The sequence below is a fragment of the Syngnathus acus genome, chromosome 6 (assembly GCF_901709675.1).
Source record: "Syngnathus acus chromosome 6, fSynAcu1.2, whole genome shotgun sequence".
In the NCBI taxonomy this organism is placed as follows: Eukaryota; Metazoa; Chordata; class Actinopteri; order Syngnathiformes; family Syngnathidae; genus Syngnathus; species Syngnathus acus.
The window spans coordinates 14,179,502-14,202,438 of record NC_051092.1 but is presented as its reverse complement, the minus strand read 5'-3'; the positions used below and the strand labels follow the sequence as shown (position 1 = coordinate 14,202,438).

Sequence of the window (22,937 nt, the reverse complement as noted above, 5' to 3'; positions counted from 1 at the left end):
GCGATTTCCACATACGCAGTGTAAAGTTAGTATATTATTATAGTACATTGATTTTAAGTTTGGTTCAAATTCGGCACAATGAGGGAACAAAATACAAAACAAACTGCTCGTTTTTTTTGTGAACAGTAACAAATATAAATGCAGTTCATGATTCGGGGACATCTTTCAATGGCGAGTTAAGCGACTTAATGATTAAGACACTTAAATCTGGATGTTGGATTTGGTCAGAGTTTACTCTGTAGAAATGCTATCACCTCTCAAAATAATTTACAAAAACTGCATTACATGGATAGAGCCATTCGCGAATTTGAGGAGAAAACTATTAGCGACAAACATATTGATAGTTAAAACGTTAATTGTCCAATATACACCACCCCAAAACAATTCAAGCAGTCCACAGTCAATACTATTTGTCTATCAACATGACAAACACATAAAAACTTTCAATAAAATATATTGTACTCACCATAGACGTTTAAATTCCTGAAACAAAATTCATTGTGTTTTGTTTGTTAGAGTTAGCTAGTGTTGGGTCCACCGAGTTAGCAAGGTGTTGTTGTTCCCGAAGTAAAAAAAAAAGAAAACTGAAATCAAGGAAGCCAGCAACAAGTCTTGGCCGAAAATGTCTTTTCTTTTTGTTTTTTTAAAGGTTGCCTTGAAAATGTTTTTTAATCATGTCCATCATTGTCCATAACTGTAAATCGATCTTTTGTTTTTATTTTATTAGAAATAAAATAAAACTGCAAAAATGAAGCTTGACGACTTTTTTTTTTCCTTTTTCAGAAAAGTGCAACATCATTAGTTTGTCTTGTTTTGGGGTAATGCAGAAAAGTATACTCGTATTCTACTTTTTTTATTTTTATGATAGAAAACTATTCTTAAACAGAAGTCAAGGAAATTCATGGTATTCTTTTTAACAGGCTGCACAATCACATGGCTTGGATTTGACACTGGTGCTGCACAAGTCATTTTGGGCACACATAATATTGATATTCTTACTGTTTGCAAAAGTCAGACTATATACACTTTGTACTCTCCACACAGAAAGGATGGATGTACGTGACGTTGACCATTCACAACCCAGATGGTGGGCAATGGCAGCTAGTACATACCATCTGGGTTGTGTGGACACAATCAAATCACTGCCAGCCAAGAAAAGAATCCCAAAGGACTCCCTGTATGGTGGCAGTGAACTGAACTCAGCTCACTTTATTTACAATTGTTGTTATTGACACATTTGATCACTTGGGAAAATAAAAAGGTTCACCTCTGCTGTGCAGATCACATCTGGGTAATAGATGACCCACTCATTTCTTCATTGAATTGCATTGATAATAGCCTGAAAAAATTATGTGAATTCATACATTGCAGTTCTGTGCCCGTCACCTAAAGCCAGCTGAGATACTTAAGCTTCCCTTGACCCTGAATGAGTGATACAAAATGGATGGTTTAAATTTTAAGCGCCCGTGAGCCGTTTGCAAGTGGGTGGAAATGATTGGTTTGTATTCGAAAATAGCGCACATTCACATGCTCTCTCCCTTTTGAACTAAACAATAGAAGGACACAATAACAGAGTAAGAAAGCTGCAGAACCTTGAGAGCATCGCCTGAGATGCGTGGAAAAACAAACATGACCCTGAGTGATTTAAGTACAGTCAGTTTATTGAACAGCAAATCGTGACAGGAAACACTATAACTTTTTTTTTTTTTTTAACCATGCCATCGTAAACAATGCATAGAACATGTGTCAATCAGCGTACATGAAGATAAACATGGAGATTGGTAGGATTGGGAATTGTTGCTGTTTTTTTTTTAAGTGCTATATAATGCACAATTCCTCTCGGAGGAAGTGAACAGTTTGTGAGAAGGGCTCAAACCCTAAAAAGGTGGATACGTTTATTTTTGTTGCTAGTATGTGCCGCTTCTACTTATTGCATATCAGTGAGCTGGCTTTGTGTGCATGTGTAAAGCGATAAATCTTTAGATAAATTATTCACTAAATACATCTTATAATACTATCTAAGTTACATTCTTGTATTTGATTAATTTAGAATATGTAGGCAATATATCTCTATATTCTGTGGATAACTGCTCATAGTGCACACCATCACACGGGCCTCTGTTGCCTCAACGCAGTAAATAGAAATTCTTCATTTCAAAAGAACTTTAAGACATTTCACATTTGAATCTGTGTGTCGACTCTACACACCCTTTGGAACGGTCAGTCAGCAAAATATGATCCTGTGTGCCTTAGTCCTCCTTTGTGCTTTCTTTAAAAAACACTCAGTCGTCATACACTCAAGGGCTCCATTTTTGTGATCGGCGTAAATTCGAATCCAATATTTGGCAGAATAAAAAAAAAAAAAAAATCCAACACCCGATTAATCGGCAGATTAGTTTAAGAAAAATATACAATAAATGAAATCATTTATTTTCTGGTCTCTTAGAAAATAAAGCTACGAATGAATTTTTTTTTAGTGTAATTCCCTTTTTTTATGTTGTGCTAATGTGAACACAAAAAAAAACAATCAGCAAAAATCTGCCCATTTTTGCCCAATTTAAACCAATTAAATTCTGATGAAATTTTGTAGAAGAGCGCAGGCCGACTTCATTCATAGCCAATCAAAGACACCTCCTCGCCCAGCTTGCCAGAGATTTGTCTGCCAAATTAGCAAAGGCTTCTGCACGCTTTTGTGCAGATGTGCCGTCTACAAAAATAGAGCCCTTGGTGTGGTACAATTCTTCTGCACATGGAGAGAGGGACGACACGAGAGTGTGACAGACAGAAGCAAAGCGAACCACTACACATCAGCTACAACACTACACTGTCTGGACACACGCATTCACATAACCAAATTCACAAGGTCAGCAATAATTCATGGCATAAGTAAAGCTTGATGACTTACACAACATTGTCAAAGCTAAAAATAAAACAGGGCAGAGATTTAAGAAAATCATTGACAGCACTCAAAACGGGCATAATCACAGAAACCGCATACATGAGGTGAAAACAGAAGCTGGAATGTTGAGGGAAGAGTCATTTACGATGATGAGCTTACACGAGATATTTTTTTTGGTGGATCAGCCGTTGTAGTCATTACGGCCGAACGCAACCTTATGGCTTTCGCTTTAAGACGGCTGACAATTGCCTGTATGTGATTCGGTCACTTTCATTAATGGCGTGTCCATCGTGGCGCGGCCGTTTAATGGAGGGAGCAGCGTTCAGAAAGACCGATTGTTACATTTACACTTTCAAGTCAGCCGGGCCTCATCCATGGGACTCTTCATTTCAGCAAGGCCAAAGGTTACTCGCCTGCAGCTTATTATAGTTCTATCACCATTACATGATGCGTCATTTGGTCCAAATAGACAATGCTGAGACTCATGAGACTTATGGAAAGCCCCTCAGAATCTATTCAATTGCCTTGATATCCAGCTTAAGGTCCATGTAATAGAACTGACCCCTCCAAGCATGCGAATTCCTGACTGCATATGCCCATTCACATGTAAGCAAAAATGATGGTTGTAGAATTAATTCATCATAACGAAAAAATCACCACGTTATGGATAAAGGCAGGAGAGGTAGGTGTGCAAAAAAAAAAAATAATAAAAAAAAAAAATAGCTATCATGTACAAAACAATACATCCTAAAGCATAGACTTCATAGCATCTGCATATGTACAATATAATCAAGGTGGACACGTCAACAACACATACAAACATACAGTGCCGCACCATCCATAGAAATGGACACTTGATAAATAGTTCTTACTCCCACAGATGAGTACACGTTAAAAAGTTGCATCAGATATATCTACTGTGCAACAATACAGCAAAGTGGGCGCCAGAACGGACGGAATGTGATTGGATTAAAAAGACGTTAAAGTCACCTTGATCTCCGGTTAGATAAAACAACGGCAGGGGTTTTGGAGGTGCGATGCAAACATTGAGATAAAACGAGGCTGCTTTCCCGGGCAGCTTAAAGCAAACAAGCACGTAAACAAAACAAAACATTGGTTTTGATTCGGGATTTCATGATAAAACTTTGTCATTGGCTCTTTGGGCCCTGCCAGTTCATTCAAGTTCGGATAAGTTTCATAAATCAACATCAACTGAACTATTCTGTAAACAATGATTTAGAAACTGCCTTGCATGATAAGTGACAGATACTCAGAAGGATCTTTGAGACAAGGTGAGCAGTAGAGTCACTATGAAAGCATCGGTAGGAATCTGATCTACTTAAAAAAAAAAAAAAAGAAAAAAAAAAAAAGAGGTAATGTCGTCGTATGGTTTAAGGGTCGTGGCTTCTCGGGTGTGCTGGTATCACATCAACACATTCCCTGCACTACACAATTAAAATAATGCAAAAGGGAACACATTTTTATCTAAGTCAGTCACACATAAGGGACATGAACCTGCGAGCCATGACGATTGAAAATCAGTCTTCGCTGCTGTTGTGCTAACGGGATATTTGCCCATTTGCTTCCAGCGCTCTCACCGCAAGTATAGATACCTGAGGCCTTATCTGCAGCCCACACGAGTCGCTCAGGCAGTGCAGATTCTCCACGCAAAATCGCCATGGCCAGAGGATATGCTGTGTAAGCAGCAGCATAGTCAAGAGTGTGTTACGGAAACATTGAACTTGGATCAGCCTGTGATCGAGTGTTTCCACTTTTGTGTATGATCTCAGTTTCCAGGGATGTTTATCATGTTATTTGGCGGTCAAAAAATTCATTAATTTATGTAATTCAACATACATATGTTTTTACAGTGGAATCTTTCATTCATGTAGTGTTCCCTTTATATTTTTCAGCGCTATGTTTTCAAACACGAGCATTGGGAAATATCCTGAAGAGCCTTTGTTAGTAAAAATCTCGATACGTGTGCTTATCATTAAGGTAATTCTATTTTTTTATGTGTCGCTAGTCTATTTGATTTGGAGAGGAGTAAGTAAGGAGGAGCTTGCAAATCTGCAGCAACCAAGGGCAAGCAGTCTACCCCGAAATTTCAACAATCATAATATAAAACGACATATTGTGTAATTCCAAATTCAGCCTCCTTCAAAAACTCAGGCTGACGCTCGCGGCTTGATTTCAGAATTGATATGCGCCGACAGAGGCAGCTTGGCAGCAAAACGGAGGTTCCCTCCTGCATGATTCGGACATTCGAGACAATAAATTTGAACTAAAACGCAGCACGTGATCATTAAAAATACAAACATAAAGGTCAGTAAGAATGAGATGACTGCTCACGCAGGAAAGGCAGAGAAGGATGTGCTTCCTAGTTGTCCCTTTTGGGCAAGAAGCTGAGAATATACTCGCCCACGCCCAAGAAGTAGACCACCTGGGCGATGCCAAAGAGCGGCGCGATCACCAAGGCTCGACAGTAGGCTCCCTTTAGGAATGCTGACGGACCCTCGTTACGCAAGATTTTCCTAGAAGGCCCATAACGACAATGCGTTATACAAGCCGGTCATGTCGCGTAAGCGGCGGCAGTAAAGACACAATGAGGTCACCTGATGCAGTCAGTCACTCCGCTGTACGTGTCCTCCGTGCTCCCCCGGTTCAAAGATTGAAGTCTCGTCTTTATGACTGCGAAAGCGCAGAGTCGGGGTCAGAATATCAGAATGACTCACGTCATATCAACGATGCACGCTACTCACCGTCGACCGGGTTGACCGCCACAGCCGCCGTGCTCCCTGCTAAGCAGCCCGATATGAAGGAAACGTAAAAAGGAGCGGGTCCTTCGGCGCCTCGCTTTCCATAGTTGTTCAGGTTAGCAAAAAGAGGGAAGTAGATGATGGAGAAAGGAACGTCCCTACGAAGCAGAAGGTGATGTGAAATGCTTTGCATGTGTAAAGCTTAAACGGCTGTGCCACCTTTGTTTTACCTGAGCAATGTGGCGCCGAGACCCTTGTATAATCCAGCAATTCCTTTTTCACTCAGTAATTGTCTGGTGAGCTGCATGGCAGTTGGCGACTTGGCTTCCACGGTGCCTGCTGGCACCGACTCTGGCATCAGCTTCCGCTGAGCCGCTAAGCAGCACAGGGAACAATTAATCAATTTAAGTCATAAGGAAGAATTACAGTTATAGAATAGAGAATAGGCCTCTTTGGCACATGTGATTAGCTAGGTAGCTTGAGCTATGCCGTTATATCGCTGTAACCCTTCTCTTGCTTTATTAGCTTTCTCTTCTCTATGACACTCTTTGCACATATGTAGAAGTCGCTCTCAGTTAAGACTACAAGGTCACACATTATCACACAAGCTAGGCAGTCGCCTCCTTGCAGGAAGATGGCCCAGAGTAGTATAAGAGCAGGAACCTTGGCGCTGGGAGTTAGACCTTCTTCCGCATCTCGCAGAAAGGGCTCCACAGCTGTGCATCGATCATTTTGGCATACATTAAATAGTTAAACTGTGAAGGCTGCCTCTTGGTAATTACAGTTAGCATCACATCTGACACCCGGACCACCAATACTGGAGCCCCTCAGGGATGCGTCCTCTCCCCACTGCTCTTCTCTCTCTACACCAATGATTTCTCCTCAGGTGACTCTCCTGTGAAGCTCCTGAAGTATGCAGACGACACCACTCTCATCGGACTGATCCAGGACGGTGATGAGACTGCGTACAGACAGGAGGTGGAGCGGCTGGTCCACTGGTGCAGCCAAAACCATCTGGAGCTGAACCCGCTCAAGACCGTGGAGATGACAGTGGATTTCAGGCGAGACCCTTCACCACTTTTACCCCTCACTATCCGCAGTAATACTATTCTCTCCACAGACACCTTCAAGTTCCTGGGAACCACAATCTCTCGGGACCTGAAATGGACCGGCCACATAGACTCTGTCCGGAAGAAGGCCCAGCAGAGGCTGTACTTCCTGAGACAGCTCAAGAAGTTCAACCTGCCGCGAGAGCTTCTGAAGACCTTCTACACTGCCATCATCCAGTCTGTCCTCTGCACCTCCATCACTGTCTGGTTTGGATCAGCCTCCAAACAAGACAAGCACAGACTGCAACGGACAATCAGGACTGCAGAAAAGATCATTGGAATCAACCTCCCATCTATCCAAGACTTGTACCTGTCCAGGACCAGGAAACGTGCAAGGAACATCTCTACAGACCCTTCTCACCCAGGTTGCAGTCTGTTTGAACTACTCCCCTCCGGACGGCGTTATAGAGCTCGGTATGCCAAAACCAGCAGACACAGAGACAGCTTCTTCCCCCAGGCTGTTGCTCTGATGAACTCACACCACTCATAGAGTCTCAGAGTCATTACTGTGCAATAACATCCTGCTCTTCACACCTTTTTGAATTTGTCTACACTGTTTTTGCCATTATTCACATGTCCTGAGTGTTGTTAGTCACCTAAATGTTGAACAGAGGGTGTGTTTTACCGAAGTCAAATTCCTTGTTTGGCACGCTCAAACATGGCGAATAAAAACTCTTGAATCTTGAATATCGAGCATTAAAGATAAAGAGCTGGGAACGAACCTAACACAATATTTAAATTTTCATCCATTTTCTGACAATAGCTCCCAAGATGACGTTGAATGGTGAAACACAATTTTCTGGGGTTAACATTTTTTAATGTATGAAACGAAGATGGTTGTAGTTGTAAGTTCCTCAAAAGACCACATGGCGTCGCTATGTCTCCAATTTACGCCTCTCAAAGTCAAAAGTCCAAGTCCAAGTCAAAGTCTGCTTTATTGTCAATTTCTTCACATGCCAAGACACAAAGAAATCGAAATTACGTTCCCACTATCCCACGGTGACAAGACATACTACACAATATACATACAAGTAAACAACACATAAAATAAAAACAAGAAGGCACAAACAAAGAATAAATAAGAGTGATGAATGAATAATAAATAAACAAATAACATAATAAATAAGAGGAGCAAAAATGGAGCAATGAGTGCATGTCTACCGCTTACCAATACGTCCAGCGTCTTGGAGCTGAATTTTCAACATCTCCATAGGAGTAGTGACAATAACCTAAAACAAAACAGAGTTTACATGTTAAAAGTTTTTTTATTTACAAAATGCAATTCCAATCATTGTTATAAACCTGCATGTCCAATTGCGTGCTTTTTGTTCAAACTACACATTCACGTTAGCTACCGAGAAAATGTTTTCCTTTCTCATCCAAACAGGAGGAAGCAGTTAACTGGATTAAGAATGAGATGGTCATGTTAACAGCTACAATCTTAATCCAAGATTAACTCTATTTAATCTAATCATGTTCGAAGCCTTTGCCCTCATTGACAACGGGCAAGGCCTTTGAGTCACTCAGTGGATGTTGCCAAGCAAAACAGAGCTCACATATCACAGCACTTCACATTCCGATCCTGAAAACAAGCTTCAGCTACATATGGTGCAGACTAATTGTTGCTGCAGGCACAGACAAATGAGGCAAAGATTTGGTGTTCTACCGACACTGGCGGCGCTCAAGGGGGCAGCAGTTCCAGATGGAGAACAGCAGGCTGCTATTCAAGCGCCACCTCAATTACTCACCTGGCAAGTGCCTGCGCCGCACCCAGCCAGCATCTCTTTGGGCAAAGTGAGCTTTCTGGAGAGACAATAAGCAAATAAAAAAGTCATTTTAGAATTTAAGGCACTCAGTCATGCAGCTGTGTGAATGTTAGAAGTCAAGATTTATTTCTGGAGTTTAAAAGTGATTTTCCACCACCTGTGACTGTTCGTCTGCCATCACAACAGGCCAGACACGCACAAGGATAAATAATTGACAAGTTAAGTCAATCATTCATCAGCCTGAATGTATGTCACCACGGAGATGGGGACACGTTATCTCATGAGGGACAAAAAAAAAGCGAGTGAACTGATTGACTGGTGTCATGCATGCATACAAGTATACTCAAAATTGTAGCTATGCAATGTTAGGCAGCTCAGTAATGATGAAAGGAGCAGAGGGGGCAGCTAAGGTGTCACGTTACATGTTAGTAAACGTGATAATCACTATGTGACTGAGATGCAGTCTGGAAGCGTGTTAATCCCTCACCCATCCTTGGAGAGGTGATGCCTGAAGAAGTCATTGGCGGCCAATTTGATGGCTTTCTCTGGTGTGACCAGTGTTAAATTCACTGCCGCTCCTGGCAAGTGGAACAAGTGGATTGAAGGGGAAGAAAGGAGGGGGGGGGGGGAAAAATTAATAATAGAATAATAGTTCAGTCTCATATTTAATTGCAATATAACAAATGGAGCAATTATTTTGCAAAATAAATAGGTCATTTAGAATAGTGTTTTTTGATATTTTTTATTTTATTATTTACAATAAATTGTTAAATGAAAGAAATGCATTTTAACAAAACAGTTTGTGGCAACAAATGTCACATTTTTTATAGTGTAAAATAAATGCTCAATCGCTGGGATAGGTTAGCTGACTCAACCATGAGGACACGTTCAATGCAAAAAATGAACAGATGGGATAAGTGACGCTAAATTGCAACTAATCAGAGGTTAGACAGCATTTCAAAATGGATTGCGTTTGACCTCAGAGGATCCACTGTAATTATCTTTGGCCGTCAGTGCACTTTATGTCCTTTGACTCGTCTTGCTTTCCTAATCCTTATCTCAGTCTTCCTAAATGTCCAAACTCACCCCTGTACATCCCAAAGTATCCCTCTGAGCGGATGGTCTTGATAAGGCAGTCTGACCTGAAATACAAAAAGAAACAACAACAGACGGACGTTACGCTGATGTCAGCGCTTGTGTGTGAGGATAAGTCATACATGCTGGTATAAAGGCGAGATCCATTTTGCTGGTTTTGCAAGCGAGTCTTGGCCAAATCGATGGGAAACACGCAGGTGACTCCAATTAGACCAGCGACACCCCCATTGATCAATTTGGCAGGCAAACTAGTAGAAGAAAACAAAAACATGAATAAGCAAGAAGAAAACAAGGCCAAAGTGTCACTATTATGATAGCACAACCTTACCTGATTTGCTTGTCAGCCATTTATATGAAGCCCTGGCTCCTCACTGTCAAGTGGGACTATAAATTCTGAAGGCTGATTTTTAGCCTGTTTTGTCTTCTTGCACTTATAGGTCAAGTTGGGGGATATCTGAAAGAAAATGTGGAGATTTCAATGAAATACCGGTAGATTTGAAATACAGGTGGGCATGTGAGAAAAAAAATCCAGTAAAAAAAAAAAAAAAATTATATATATTATATATAAAATATATATTATATATATTTTTTTTTTTTTAAATATACGTATATATATATTTATTTATTTGTTTTATTTTATTTCATTCTATTTTTTTTTTTTTTTTTTTTACAGGATTTACCCAAAGGTCAATCATTTGGCCTGCTCTGAATATTAGAAGGGTGGTTTTAATCCAGGTATAAACTGACTAAATACATTAATTTGCCAAAAACAAGAAAAAGAGCACATCATTAGTCAGGTATGTTGCCATGTTAAAGATAATTGTGTCTTTTCAACTGTATCATGTATCCGCCGCCTGTAAATCTTTCCCACATGACCGTGGCTGTGTTGTTGCGCTCGTTTAATGAATTCACATTAAATAGGCCAGATGTTGTCAAGCTGTTCCCTATTTTTGAAACTGTTCTTCACTGATGCTTCCTCTCCCCCCATTTTCAAGTCCCCCCACCCCCTGCATCCACCAATCACCTCTGCAAGAGCCCAAAGCCCGCCTCCTCCTAGTAATGCGCCTCTCAGTCAGTCACGAGTCACGACTGAGCTTTTCCAAATCGCAACCCTGCCGAGCGATGTTTCTGTTTGTGTCTACCCCACATTAGCAAATATCATTAGGCTCAGCACATGGACAGATTGCACAATGAGAAAGGATGTTTCCATTGCAGAAAGGATGGGGGAAACTGTGGTCTGGTGTGTTATGTTTGGATAGCTTGAAACAACCCCAGGGCACCCTGGGCTCCTCCACAAGTGGAGAAAGAACTATGTGTGTTTGTGGAGTTGGAGGTCAGATGAGGTCAGGAAACGGCCCCAGGCAACTTTTCACAAGGTCTTTTTACTCTAACTAAAATAATTTGGAGACCCAACAGTTTTATTCCACTACGTGCATTCACGTTTTAAAAACTAATACGTACAGAAAATTTTCCACTTGTTTACATATTTATGGCCAATAGCAAAAGCTAGTGAAGTCATGTTGTTTGTGAATTTTTCCCGGACATGAACTTGAACCAGGCAAGCCCAGTGGCATTGTTTACAAAACAATTATTTGTTTTGGGCAAACAAACATTACACGAGTGAGAAAGCATATTTCAAAGATATATTTGCTTTCAATTTGTAATTTGTGAAAAGTGTATTGGCTTGCTGATTTTTATACTTGATTAGGATTGTATTGTGACATCACTAACAGTTGAGATCAATTTGATAATGATAGAAAAACAAATTTTTGTGACACAAAAATACAATAATGCCATCTACAACCACCATCATGAGCAAATATGTAATTAAATGAATACCGTGTTTGTTGACTGCCTGCTCTTCAAATGAATACTAACTAGTGCAGCCGCACTCATCCATGTTGTTCTCACTTTAGCAGGCTTTACATAAACTGTACTTCATATTTCTGAGTATAACCGTTTTGTACACACTTCTGTGAGTCACCCAAAAAACTAGCATTGCCCATTTTTTTTTAGCCATGCCCGCAGCTAAACTTGTCCAATGTAGTCCATCAGCGCACTAGACTACGCTGTCGCATCAGCACGTTAGTTATTTGACCTCCAGTCTTCCTGCCTGGCTTTGCCGTCACAACAAACAGAGTCTGTTTGAATGAGACAAGGGGCCTCAGTCTGCAAAGTGCCATCACTAGCCAACCAAATACCAAGACAAATTCCTTTTGGGAACAAACTGAGGCTAGAATTACTTCCCACTCCACAGAATATTCCAGTCTGGTTGCACAACGGCCAGGTAGGGGCAAAGACACGATAAAACAAAAATAATAATCTGGTGTGTGGAAATTGCCATCCACTTTGCAATGTACGCTACTGCCACCTGCAGGACTGGAGTGGAACTGTACATAATCATTTTCCAGTCAATAAGCATTATAGGAATGTTATGCATTGATGGAAATCATGTAAGGAGTTAAACCCTGACACCAACATACATATATTAAAGTTGGTCTAGCAGCTGTAAGCACTGATGAGTAAACAATTAGTCGAAGTGATTGTGAGAGTAGTCTCTGCTACAGAACCTTGAACTCGGGCACTTTAAGCGCCCATTGGACACGTTCAATAAATCCGGTGAGTGTGCCCACTGAGTCTGGCAGATAACAGCTTGGGCTGTGACCCTTGTTCATCATTTCAACAATGAGCCCATAAATATTGCTTCGCTCAACGACAGTGCCAGGAAGCAAGAAAAAAAAAACAAAATGTAATAACACATTGGTCAAAATACACGGGTGGTCATTTACATGCTTGAAAATTAAGTGATACGTCATGTGGGAGAATTTATCGCCAATGTCAGGAGTTACTTTAAAAACGTTGAAATGACATTTACTGCAATGCAGCATAGATTTGCAAATTCACTGAGCCAACTGATAAGAACGTTAGAATGCACATTTAGAAATGTACTTCCTACAAGACGCAAGGGCGGTGCAGATAAGACAAGTAAAACATGATGACACAGCACTGTTGCTTGATTTGATCTGCTATAAAGCATGCACAGTAGTGCTCTCACTAAAAAGACACACAGTAATAGTTTTAAAATCTGGAGCCAGAATAACGTCCAAGTTAATTTACAAGGCAAATTCTTTCCACTCATTCAAATCAGCGTACCTCGTGCGTCACACCACCTTGGCTGCTTTTCAGTCCTTGTGTGACAAATACTGGAATAGGACCCTCACTCATTGACAGTGTCACTTGGTGAATCATTACAGGAAGTGGCCCTGCACTGAGGTCGTCATGTGAGTGTGCCTCGACATTATCCTCAACAAAAGCAGTAAAAAAACAAAAGTGTAGAATGGGTGCTTATCAACAATGACAATATTCAAAATATAAATATTTTTGAAAAAGTGTCAGATATTTCTGTGATCATTTGATGAAGCAACATTTTATCAAATAACTTCATAATGTCCTCAATCACGTCTGGAGATCTGATGTTTCTCATTAACAATTATAGTGGAACCTCACACAGGACTATGAGCTGTCATGAGCAGATCTCGTGAGAGTTCAGAATATCAAGCGATTAACTGAAACGTTTCGCTTTTTCTTTGGCTTTTTGCAGTCAAGCAAGACATCGAATTTTTGCCAATTATTTTCGCTGTTATTAAGTTAAACAAACACATTTTTTTAAATTAACTGACCAATTCATCACTTATTGGAAATTTATTTAGTAAAATATCTGAATCTGATTAAAAAAGCGATACGGACTGGGTCCAAGTTCCTTGCGTGATGGCCCTGCAGTATATTGTTAATCCACAGATTAACTTTAGCTAAAAACCATTAGCTTCTGAAAAGTGGCGCATACTTGATGGCTTGGTGTTCTTTTCATTCCATGTGTTTTTGTGGTTATTGACGTTTTAGTCGTAGGCGTACATTTTACAGCTCTCATTTAGCATTTATTTGAAAGCTTAGCCAGGACATATTACGCTTGTTTTTGTGGCGGTTTTTGAAACGTCATCTATTTTTGGATAGCACTGCAGAAACAAGGGATGAACGATGCAGTGTCACGGATAAATCTGATTACTATTCCCGCTTGCCTCCAGCATGAGGATTATAAACCATTGCAATCTCCCTCTTCGTGCAAGTGAGTCGTGAACTAGCTACAGCAACTGTTTTTCTGCACAAGTGCCATGTACTTGTTTGAGCCCACTGCAATGACTAAGAAATAACACCTTCATGGCAGCCTCTCCTGACAGCATACATAGTCGCGTCCCTTGTGACCCTTGGGTTTGCCTGCCTCTCTGCTTCCCAACAGCATGGATATAAAATAACAAAAGCATTGTAAATGAGCCTGCCTAAGAAACACACACACACACAAAACAATACAATAAGCAGCATTGAAGCATCTGGTTTCACTTTGACAGTAGAAACCCCAAATGACCTCAATGACTTTCACACGGTAAGAGAAGAACAGCAAGCCATTGAAAACACATACTGTCCGAGTGACATTCAAAGTCCTTCCCTGGAGGATCTGAGCTTGTTGCGTACAGATTAAACGAAGAAAAAACATGCAACGGAGGACAAATGGTGCATGAGACTTCATATCAGGACGTACAGGATGCCACCCTACACCAAGAATGGTCTGCCTCATCAATAATTTCATGGCTGCAGGAATATTTTCCGGGGCCGGCAAGCCTCGTATAAGCCATAAGCCAAAACTGGTGGTGGGGCTACATTGGTGGCCTACTAAAACCAACAATTATTAAATCCCTCACGTTTGCATGACCTCTTTACTCAGCGGTCAATTTTGCTGATTCTTTATCACTGGTGTAGTTCAGTCTGTACAGTCACCAAAATCAGCGACAATGACCCATTAATGATAATATGACAGCATCAATGAGAGAGGAGAAGATCCACTACTAGCAAGCTCTCTCCCCGCACACATGAACCGCGTCTAGAGGTGCGGAAGCCGGCAAAACGACCGCGGTGGTCCAGTACATATCTCAAGGAAATAATAAAATTGTAGATTTGAATGCATTCAGCACAAAGCGGACAGCAACACCTGTCCGATGCATATGTGGAATATGTGGTAATAACGCATCAGAATCGTTCCGATGTAGGTTTTGCCTCCCCCTCACGCAGCTTTTTAAATGACATGACATATAACGGTGAGGTTGTATCGCTTCCTATTACAAACGAAAGGCTCGCCGGTTCTCGCGAAGCTTAGCTAGCGCGCTCACGTCTGCACATTTTCTATGCATTTGACAGTCGCGTCAATTTTTTAAATGCATTAAGCATGCACGTCGATTCGAAATCTCGTTAGATATTTATGCGCCTCAAAGAGCCACGTACGCACACAAAAAAGAAAACAGCGTTTAAATACATACCACAAATATCTGCTCCCGTTAACCCGTCTTTCTCCGGTGCAGATGGTCAAATCAAAACCTTACACAATGTGAATGTTTTAGGCTGACGGAGCGATTAAACACCGGTCTTACTAGCATCTAAGCACCGGGAACCAAGGAAGAGGAGGTGGGAGTAAGGTGGGGATGGAGGGAGGAGGGTGGGACGTTCGAAGGTAAGGGGAGGGGGAAGCTGATAGTGGATTGAGTGAGGATGACTTGAATTAAAAAAAGGAAAAGTGGATATAAAAGAGGGGTCCTCTAGTGGTTTTATGGATGAACTACACGCGTTTTGTAAGTGAATAATAAGAAAAAGGTGTAGGAGCTGGGGGATGGGAATAGAGTGACCTTGAAAAGCAGTGCAGGAAGCCATGTTAAATACTTCAATAAATATGTAGTCTTGTAAGTCGTCTTAGTCATTAAATAAGCAAAATAAAACCATATAGTGGCCAGCAGAGGAATTTGGATGGGATTCTCATGGGGTACCCCCTGAACTAACTATTATGTAATTAATAGGAGGCAACGTCAGCCCAGGATGTGAAATTTAATTAATATTTTCATAGCAGTTGGTTTTATTCACACAATAAAAAGGATAGAAATGTATCAATTCGAAATGAGCATTCTGTTGCATGATCAACAGAGAGCTAAAATGATTTTTGTGACAAGTAAAAAACACTTTGTGAACTTTCTGAGTCAAAAGTGAGTGAAAGCTTAGCAACATTTAGTGTTTGCTCAGCTACCTCCCTGTAATCTTATCAGATTGAAACCAAGAGGATCCAAATTCAAAGGTTTGACAACATAATTAAAATCTCTTTGAGTTGATAATTTTTTTTTAAGTGGACTGTTGGCACGTTAGATAAAACAAATCCAATGTAGTGCATACTGTGGTTGTGTAAAATAGGACAAATAAACAGAAAAGCCACCTGCACCCAGTGAGAACTTCTCTACTGCTGGCTTTCACAGAAGGGACTGCTCCTCCCCGCCTCCAGTCCCACTCTCCTCAGTGACTCGGTGTACTTTTGCTTTCCCAGACTGACTATGTCTTCGAGCTCATCTGCAATGTCTCTCCTGTCACTCTCAATCATGGCCGCCTTCAATCGGGACACCGCCCCGGGCCCGGCGGTCTTCTGTCCTTGGGCCCAGTGAAAGAGCATGTCCAGCACCAGAGCTCCAAGATTGTCCCTGGTGAGAAGAGCAGAATGTCAGTAGTTAATGAACCTCCATACTACAGTGATGCAGTATTTAGCCACCACCTGTTTGTGAAAAATGTGTGCGTGATGAAAACATTGGAAAGTGCTTTGGGCAAAATTATATTGGAACACTCTGACATCAAGGCACCACATTTATCATTTTATGACCATAATTTACAGCATGTGCTGAACTATTTTGTAAATATTGATTATGCTAATCACCAAGTATACACCAGGAAAGCAAATACATCCTATAGAACCATAAAAAAAATCACCTGTCTCATAAAAGGCATCTTAAATCCATCTATTATGAAAATAACATTAACCACCATGAAAGCGGACATTAGAGCTGTTAGCTTTGCTTGTACGCCTGCAGGATGTGTCATACGAGCATGAGGAGCACGCAGGGGGTGGTGGTGGTGGGGGGAGATGAGCGTCAGACTGTGTGTGTAATCTCCTGCAATGTCCCAGATGGCTTAATAGCACCAAACAGCGCAGATTAAAACGATCAAAATTCTCTACCATTTCTCTCCCACTGCAGTCATCTCACTCAATATCTTGCTTTCGTTTAGCTGCACTTACACAGAAACAAAAATCAGTTATACTATTTTACGTTTATCCTGCTTTTAAAAATGTCTATTTTATTATGACTTCATGTTTTTAAACATTAAGGGGCTTCATTTGAACTTATTATTTGAGCTGTAGTAGTAATTAATGATCTGCGTCAATACTAGTGTATATTTTGTATTTCCTTTCGTTTTACAAATGAAGAGCCATAGAAAGCAATTCAGTCAAATAAATCCATATTTATATTTCCAATATGGTTGGATTGACATTGCAGGAGATTCGTTTGTTTGCCAATACAAACCTGTATTTATATTGAATGCGGTCTAACTCCTGGTAGTTTAAGCCAAGATTGATGCCAATAACGCGCCAATCCTGTCCAATCTGGAGTGAGATGGACAGCAGATTGGCTTCTGTCAGGTAGCCACTCTCGGGGTCTCCGAGATTCAAAGGAGGAAGCTGGAATTCTTCAGTTATGTACTTGTTGTCGGCACCTAGCGCCTGGCAAAACAGCAGAAAGGCATGTGAAATTGTGGCAGGGGGAAAAAATGTGTCAACTGAAAACAGGTTTGCAACTGACAGGAAGTCTTAGCGGTAAAGTTGCAAGCCATTGGCTGTCATGTCCTTTCCTCTTGCTCACTACTTCCTTTGGTAAACTACTGGGAATCTCGCCTCTGTAAAAAGAAACCTGTGGAATAGGAGTCACTGTCAGGATGATGTTACTTCGAATAGCATCTTCATCCTTTCAACATGATTAACAATAAGTGAATCTTAAAATACAAGGTGGGCATTTATCCTGTAATTAACAAAAGAGAGAAAAATCATATTCATCAAAAGACCTTTTGGGATTGGAAATTGCCTTTTATAAACGTTCATGCGTTGTACATTTTTAGCCGCTGTGGTTATTGAGAAAAATGTCATACTTCTCCTCTCACTGGACCCTGGAGGCCCTTTGCAGGAGAGATGTAAACTTCCTTCAAATTCTTCAGACTGGAGTAAAACACAAAACACAGTCTTCCCTCGACACAGTCTGGTCTGTCTGGTGAGAGCAGGAAACCAACAAAACCTGAGCTGCCAAAATATTGACTTGTTAATAAAATAAGACTTCTGACCTGTGCAGATATCTAAACCTCTTTCAAAGCCGGCAAAGAACTGCTCTCCTTCCAGAAGGTCACACAGGTCTGAAGGCTGGGGTCCCTCGTACTGTTCTGACAGTGACTGCACTCTGTCTTCCACCTGCAAAGGAATGAACTAACCAACATGAGTTTTCTTCTCACGGGCCGAGTCGCAGGGGACGTTAGCGAAACAGCAGCGGTGTTTTCATTTTACTGCCATCCAAACACCCACCTTGGTAGCTGGTAAACACTGCAGCAGGACTTGTGAAGGATCCGTTTTCCGTTGGAGAGCCATGAACTGGACTTTAAACTGCTTTAGCCTTTGGTACACCTTTCTAACCATGCCACCAACACAACTCTGAGTCTTGTACCACAACCAGTACCTGTGATCATAAACAGAAGTTGTAACGCTAAAATGTTCAATATGTCCAGCTTTCATTAGATACTTACCAGGAGAAATGTTTAATGTAGAAAATGGCGTACAAGTGCGTAACATAGAGAGACACTTGTGATGTGATGTCTGTCCAAGTTTGGGCAGTGGAGTCTCCGCGCAGCAGATACAAACAGGATTTGTCAACTGTGTGACCTGGACACAAACCCAACATCAATATGAAAAAGAAAGTCAACGTAATAAATAATTGAAGGAAAACGAGCACATAAACCTTTTGCACAGTACTGTGTATTTTTTAAATCATGCCTAGAAATTGTACACAAAATAAGAAATAAACAAAACCATCTAAAACGTGATCGCACCTGTGACCCCTGGCGGCAGTGGAACTTGAACTTTGACTGGCTGCAGGAAATGCATGCTGGGAGTTTGTGAGAGGCAGAGGAGAGGACTGACACTAGCTTGTGGATCACCGCACAACACCTGTACTTCTGACACTGACACCTGCAGCACCTACGCCAGCGGAAATTATTCAGTGTTTGACTTTTCCCACCGTGTATATCTTGCAGACAGTATATTATACACAATCAGTGACTACCTGTAAAGTTATGGTGCGGGTTTGACTGGTGGAGTCTGGGGGGAAGTTGAGCTTGACTCCAGGGTGAGCACTGGACACTAACAGGGCTCCTGCTGGGGAAACTGAGCAGCTGTCCGTCACTGGACGGGCTATCACGATGAACCAGGAAAACTGGCTCACGGAACAACAAGCCAGCTATACAGAAACACAACAAATTTACTAAAACAAAATTTGTTTCAAACAATGGTTAGTAGAGTATGTGATATTGATTTACTCTGGCTGGACGCTCCAAAGAGTGAATGCTGTGTCTTTCACTTCCTTTCCTGAGAGAAGTAGGCAAAGTGTTCCACGAGGTTCCGTCATACTTGCGCACCACCACCTCCTTCCATTTTCTGCGGTGATGTGCAATGCACACCTCGACCGGCTGCAAGAAAGTTGAGTCTCGACATACAGAATATTTTGGATTAAGCGCAACGCATTTCAAAGTGCAGCACCTTAAGAAATGAAACGCCATGAGGACGAAGTTCCAGTGGACGACTGAGGAGAATGTCATGCTCCCCCAGCAACACCCATTTTCGTTGTGGTCTTCTCTCTGCCCACTCCAGAGTTGTCGGCGACTGCAGGCACCCTGGGGGGAACAGCAGCTGCGTCCCCCCTGGGAGAAACACATGACATCCAGAAGACGTAACACTAAAACTGTCAAAGGAGCGAAATTGTGTTTATTGTCATATGTTAGGAAAAATTACAAACAAAGATAAACTTAGAAAATAAACATGTTTACCTGTGCTGGTTGAATAGTAGATGCAACTCAGGAATGTTTGGTTGTCCTTCATCTGGTGAGAAAACAGGTGGAGGTGTCGGCGGTCGCCCCAAAGGATTATCTCGAACATCCATTTTCAGCAACGGCAAATCATTCAGGCAGGATGGTAAGAAGCGGAGGTCATTGCTAAAGATGACAAGCTCCCTCAGGGAACGGAGCGAGCCTGGGCACAGCCAAGAACAAGTGATTTCATTTGGTTAGCATTTTCATTTGCCTCACACGAATCATGAACACACCAAATCATTACTCATACCCATCGTGTCCGGTAGCCTCTTCAGTTTGTTGTGGGAAAGTTCAAACTTAACAAGCTCTCCCAAAGAACCAATTTCATTGGGCAGCTCCTCAAGGAGGTTATCTGAGACATCCAGTGTCTGTAGCTCTTTCAGCTGGCCTAAACTCGCAGGCAGGGAAACCAGCTTGTTTCCAATGAGGGACAGATAGGTGAGGCTGGACAGCTGGCCAATATCAGTGGAAAGTTCCGAAAAGCGGTTGTGACACAGGAGCAAGGCGGACAACGCAGGTAAGCTGAGAAGACATGATGGAAGGACGGAGAGCTGGTTGAAGGAGAGATCCACGTGCACCAGGAGGGAGAGCGAGACAAGGGATGTGGGCAAAGTGGTGAGGAGGCCAGGCAAGGGATTTCCTTGTGCATCATAAAAACAGTGCCCTTAAAAGAGAGAAAAACAGAGGTAAATGAGCTACATTGTTTTGAAATTATAATTTGAAAGTAAAAGTAGTGGTCATTTATTTACTATATATTTATTTATATTATTTATATAAGTATTATATTATATTTATTTACTGCAGTTATTAATTTTGTCTACTTGGGGTCACCTTGTGTTCTACATTGGAGCGTATCTGCAGCCTTGAATGTGTGAGAAATATACTTTAAGTACCTCGTATGGCAAGTGAACGTAGTCCTGTCAAATGTGGAAGGACACTCAGGGCACCATCCAGTGCACTTTTATCCTCAGAACCAAGTCGCAAATAACGGAGCCTCCGGAGGTGTCCCGGAATGGAACCCCATAGCAGCGGCAGTGCAGCTGCTCCTCCCAGGTAGACATCCAAGGTCAGCCTGGTATCAGTCAAGACAGCTGAGAGCTCCACAGAAGGAGGTAAGGGTGGTGTGAGAAACAACATAGAGGAGGACGATGATGACGAAAGGCTGGATATGGAAGGGTTGCAGGTGTCCATGAAGCAGGAGGCAGCATCTCTCTCATCATTTTGCCTTTGCACTCCGGGTGTCCTCTCCGATTCCAGCTGCTCATTGCACACCCGTTGCAATTCCTTCCCTAAAATCTCAGAACAGTCTGCTTCCCCACATTGAGACGTAGATGTCACTACAACATCCTCATCTTCTAATCTACAATCAGCAGCTTTATCTCCATCGTTGGTTTTCTCTTCCTCGCTACTTTTTTCCATTAAGTTGACTGTGAGCAAAAGTCAAGTGATGTGGCCGCGTTTTCTTATCTGCTTCATATACGTGGAACACGTCCAGACATGTTTAGTGTCAGTAAAGTGAACACGAGATAAAATACTGAGAAAATATATGATACCCGTTCTTAAGATAAACGAATGGTAGCTATAGCTTGTACTCACCATACAGTATACTGTACTGTAAACGTGAACTTTAGCCGTGAGTCTATGACTTGGTGGTCTTTTAATATCGCGATTCGTTTTACAATATAGGTGTTCTTATCTTATTATTGTTATCCTAAAGTTCCCTAATTTGAGGAAAGACTCTTCTCTGACACGATTTGGACTTCCTTAAATTCAACTGGGTCAAAAAGTGAAACGTCCTACGTCACTTCGAACTATGTTCGTTTTGGATACAGTCGAGTAGCGGCAGAAGATTACAACGTGGATTTTCAATTCAAAAGCGACAATCTCCGCCCCTCTGGCTCTTGTGGAAACAAAACGAACGTCTCTTGGTGGGTGCCGCGAAGGTTTCAACCGAAGGCGGGATTAAGTAGACAAAATGCAACTACGCACTGACGCTGGGTATATTGCTATCAGCCAGCCGGGGGCGCTGTTTACTACCCCTTTCATATTGTATACGTAAAAGTACTGTATCGCGAGCCACGAAATTGATAAATAGTAGTTGGATAGAGACGGACGGTATATAATCACGAAATGTTCAAATGCAAATTGTCATAAAACTTCATGTAATACAGAATGGATAAAAACTATGGTGACAATGTGGATGTTTTAGTCAAATATAATCTTGTTTTGTCTGTCCACAATCAATACAATTTTTTTACTATCTTCTAAAGTAGTTGCACAAGAGAATATCCTCTCTGAGGAATCATGTTGTCACTACAATCACTGCTCAAGAACATTCTGAAAGGAACATCGCAGAAAAACATCATTCAAAACAACTATTAATACAAGGATGACATTCTCCAAGAATGCATGGGATTCTGAATTTCGACACTACTTGTTGTGAAACAGGCTTTCCCAGTGACTTTGAGACCAATTCAAGGGGTCACGGTCCCATTTGTACATGTTCCTATAATATGTTTTCCAGCACGGGGTATCATCGTTGCCATGACAACAAAATAAAAAATAAACATTATCCACAAATATAAAAAATACACCTAGATTATGGGTCGTAGAAGAATGTTGTTAATTGTATTGTCGTCATTCACAATCGGGGTGAGAGATCATCAGAGGTGCTGTATGACATCCAATTTTTACTTATTCATTGTTGACCTATATTCATGCCGTTGACGTACAGGCAAAACAATTCCTTATCCAATTAAAAATGAATTAAGAGCAGAGGGCACAATAAACCTGTATACAAAATAATCTTTCTGGTGATTACATCAGATATCTGTTTAATTAAACAGGTCCATATTGCACACTACGTCAGTACGTTTGTGTGTAAATTACAACGAGATCGTCATTATTCCAGTAATACTTTTTGTGACGTTTTTGTTAGTGGTGAGATTTTTTTAATGGTGCCTTGACTCAATAAAAGTTGGGAATGTATATCTCTAATGTTTACGGAGTGAACTGTCATTACATCAGCCAACGTCAATAATTAGGAGAATATATAAATTATGAAAACACATCGTCAAATACAATTAGCAAAAAAATACAAAACAAAAACTAAAATCTCACGTGACGTTTGTTTACTGTGCAAATCGTCCTATCATAATCGCATTCACTTGGGCGACAACACCGCGGCTTGTAATTGGTCACAAGGTTAACACGTCAATTTTGATTCGTCAACGTCATTCGTGTTCTCAATTGTGAGAGGCCACTGAAGTTA

At 41.3% G+C, this 22,937-nt stretch overlaps 2 protein-coding genes across 5 annotated transcripts; both read right to left on the bottom strand.

Annotated features, from left to right (window-relative positions):
- Positions 1-1,640: 1,640 nt before the first annotated feature.
- Positions 1,641-15,201, bottom strand: slc25a22a (solute carrier family 25 member 22a). 3 transcript variants are annotated; one of them, XM_037253706.1, is made up of 11 exons: positions 14,995-15,201; positions 9,957-10,082; positions 9,751-9,876; positions 9,620-9,675; positions 9,021-9,111; positions 8,516-8,570; positions 7,936-7,996; positions 5,889-6,033; positions 5,662-5,816; positions 5,515-5,590; positions 1,641-5,433 (listed from the first exon to the last, which is right to left on the bottom strand). In XM_037253706.1, exons 2-11 carry the CDS (start codon positions 9,974-9,976, stop codon positions 5,280-5,282), a joined length of 939 nt encoding a protein of 312 aa, XP_037109601.1. In that variant the 5' UTR covers positions 9,977-10,082; positions 14,995-15,201; the 3' UTR covers positions 1,641-5,279. The 3 variants fall into 3 exon arrangements, with proteins under 3 accessions (XP_037109601.1, XP_037109603.1, XP_037109602.1); XM_037253708.1 differs by lacking the exon at positions 14,995-15,201 and adding an exon at positions 14,394-14,537; XM_037253707.1 differs by lacking the exon at positions 14,995-15,201 and adding an exon at positions 12,782-13,275.
- Positions 15,202-15,534: 333 nt separating this feature from the next.
- pidd1 (p53-induced death domain protein 1) lies at positions 15,535-21,482 on the bottom strand. 2 transcript variants are annotated; one of them, XM_037253524.1, is made up of 14 exons: positions 20,560-21,482; positions 19,917-20,330; positions 19,625-19,826; positions 19,338-19,539; positions 19,118-19,267; positions 18,865-19,038; positions 18,632-18,779; positions 18,329-18,476; positions 18,111-18,261; positions 17,876-17,999; positions 17,687-17,802; positions 17,344-17,451; positions 17,068-17,264; positions 15,535-16,191 (listed from the first exon to the last, which is right to left on the bottom strand). In XM_037253524.1, the coding sequence occupies exons 1-14, from the start codon at positions 21,083-21,085 to the stop codon at positions 15,954-15,956; spliced, it is 2,898 nt and encodes a 965-aa protein (XP_037109419.1). In that variant the 5' UTR covers positions 21,086-21,482; the 3' UTR covers positions 15,535-15,953. The 2 variants fall into 2 exon arrangements, with proteins under 2 accessions (XP_037109419.1, XP_037109420.1); XM_037253525.1 differs by having other exon boundaries at positions 18,329-18,464.
- Positions 21,483-22,937: the final 1,455 nt, after the last annotated feature.

Excerpts from the sequence above, each read along its gene's own strand:
- pidd1 (XM_037253524.1), bottom strand. The coding sequence starts at position 21,085 with ATGGAAAAAAGTAGCGAGGAAGAGAAAACCAACGATGGAGATAAAGCT. Across the intron at positions 17,265-17,343 it reads CTTTACCGCTAAGACTTCCT|GCGCTAGGTGCCGACAACAA; the intron begins GTCAGTTGCAAA and ends CTGTTTTGCCAG. Across the intron at positions 16,192-17,067 it reads CGCATTCAATATAAATACAG|GGACAATCTTGGAGCTCTGG; the intron begins GTTTGTATTGGC and ends TCTTCTCACCAG.
- slc25a22a (XM_037253706.1), bottom strand. The coding sequence starts at position 9,976 with ATGGCTGACAAGCAAATCAG. Across the intron at positions 8,571-9,020 it reads CATCACCTCTCCAAGGATGG|AAAGCTCACTTTGCCCAAAG; the intron begins GTGAGGGATTAA and ends TTGTCTCTCCAG. Across the intron at positions 5,434-5,514 it reads GGAGTGACTGACTGCATCAG|GAAAATCTTGCGTAACGAGG; the intron begins GTGACCTCATTG and ends TGGGCCTTCTAG.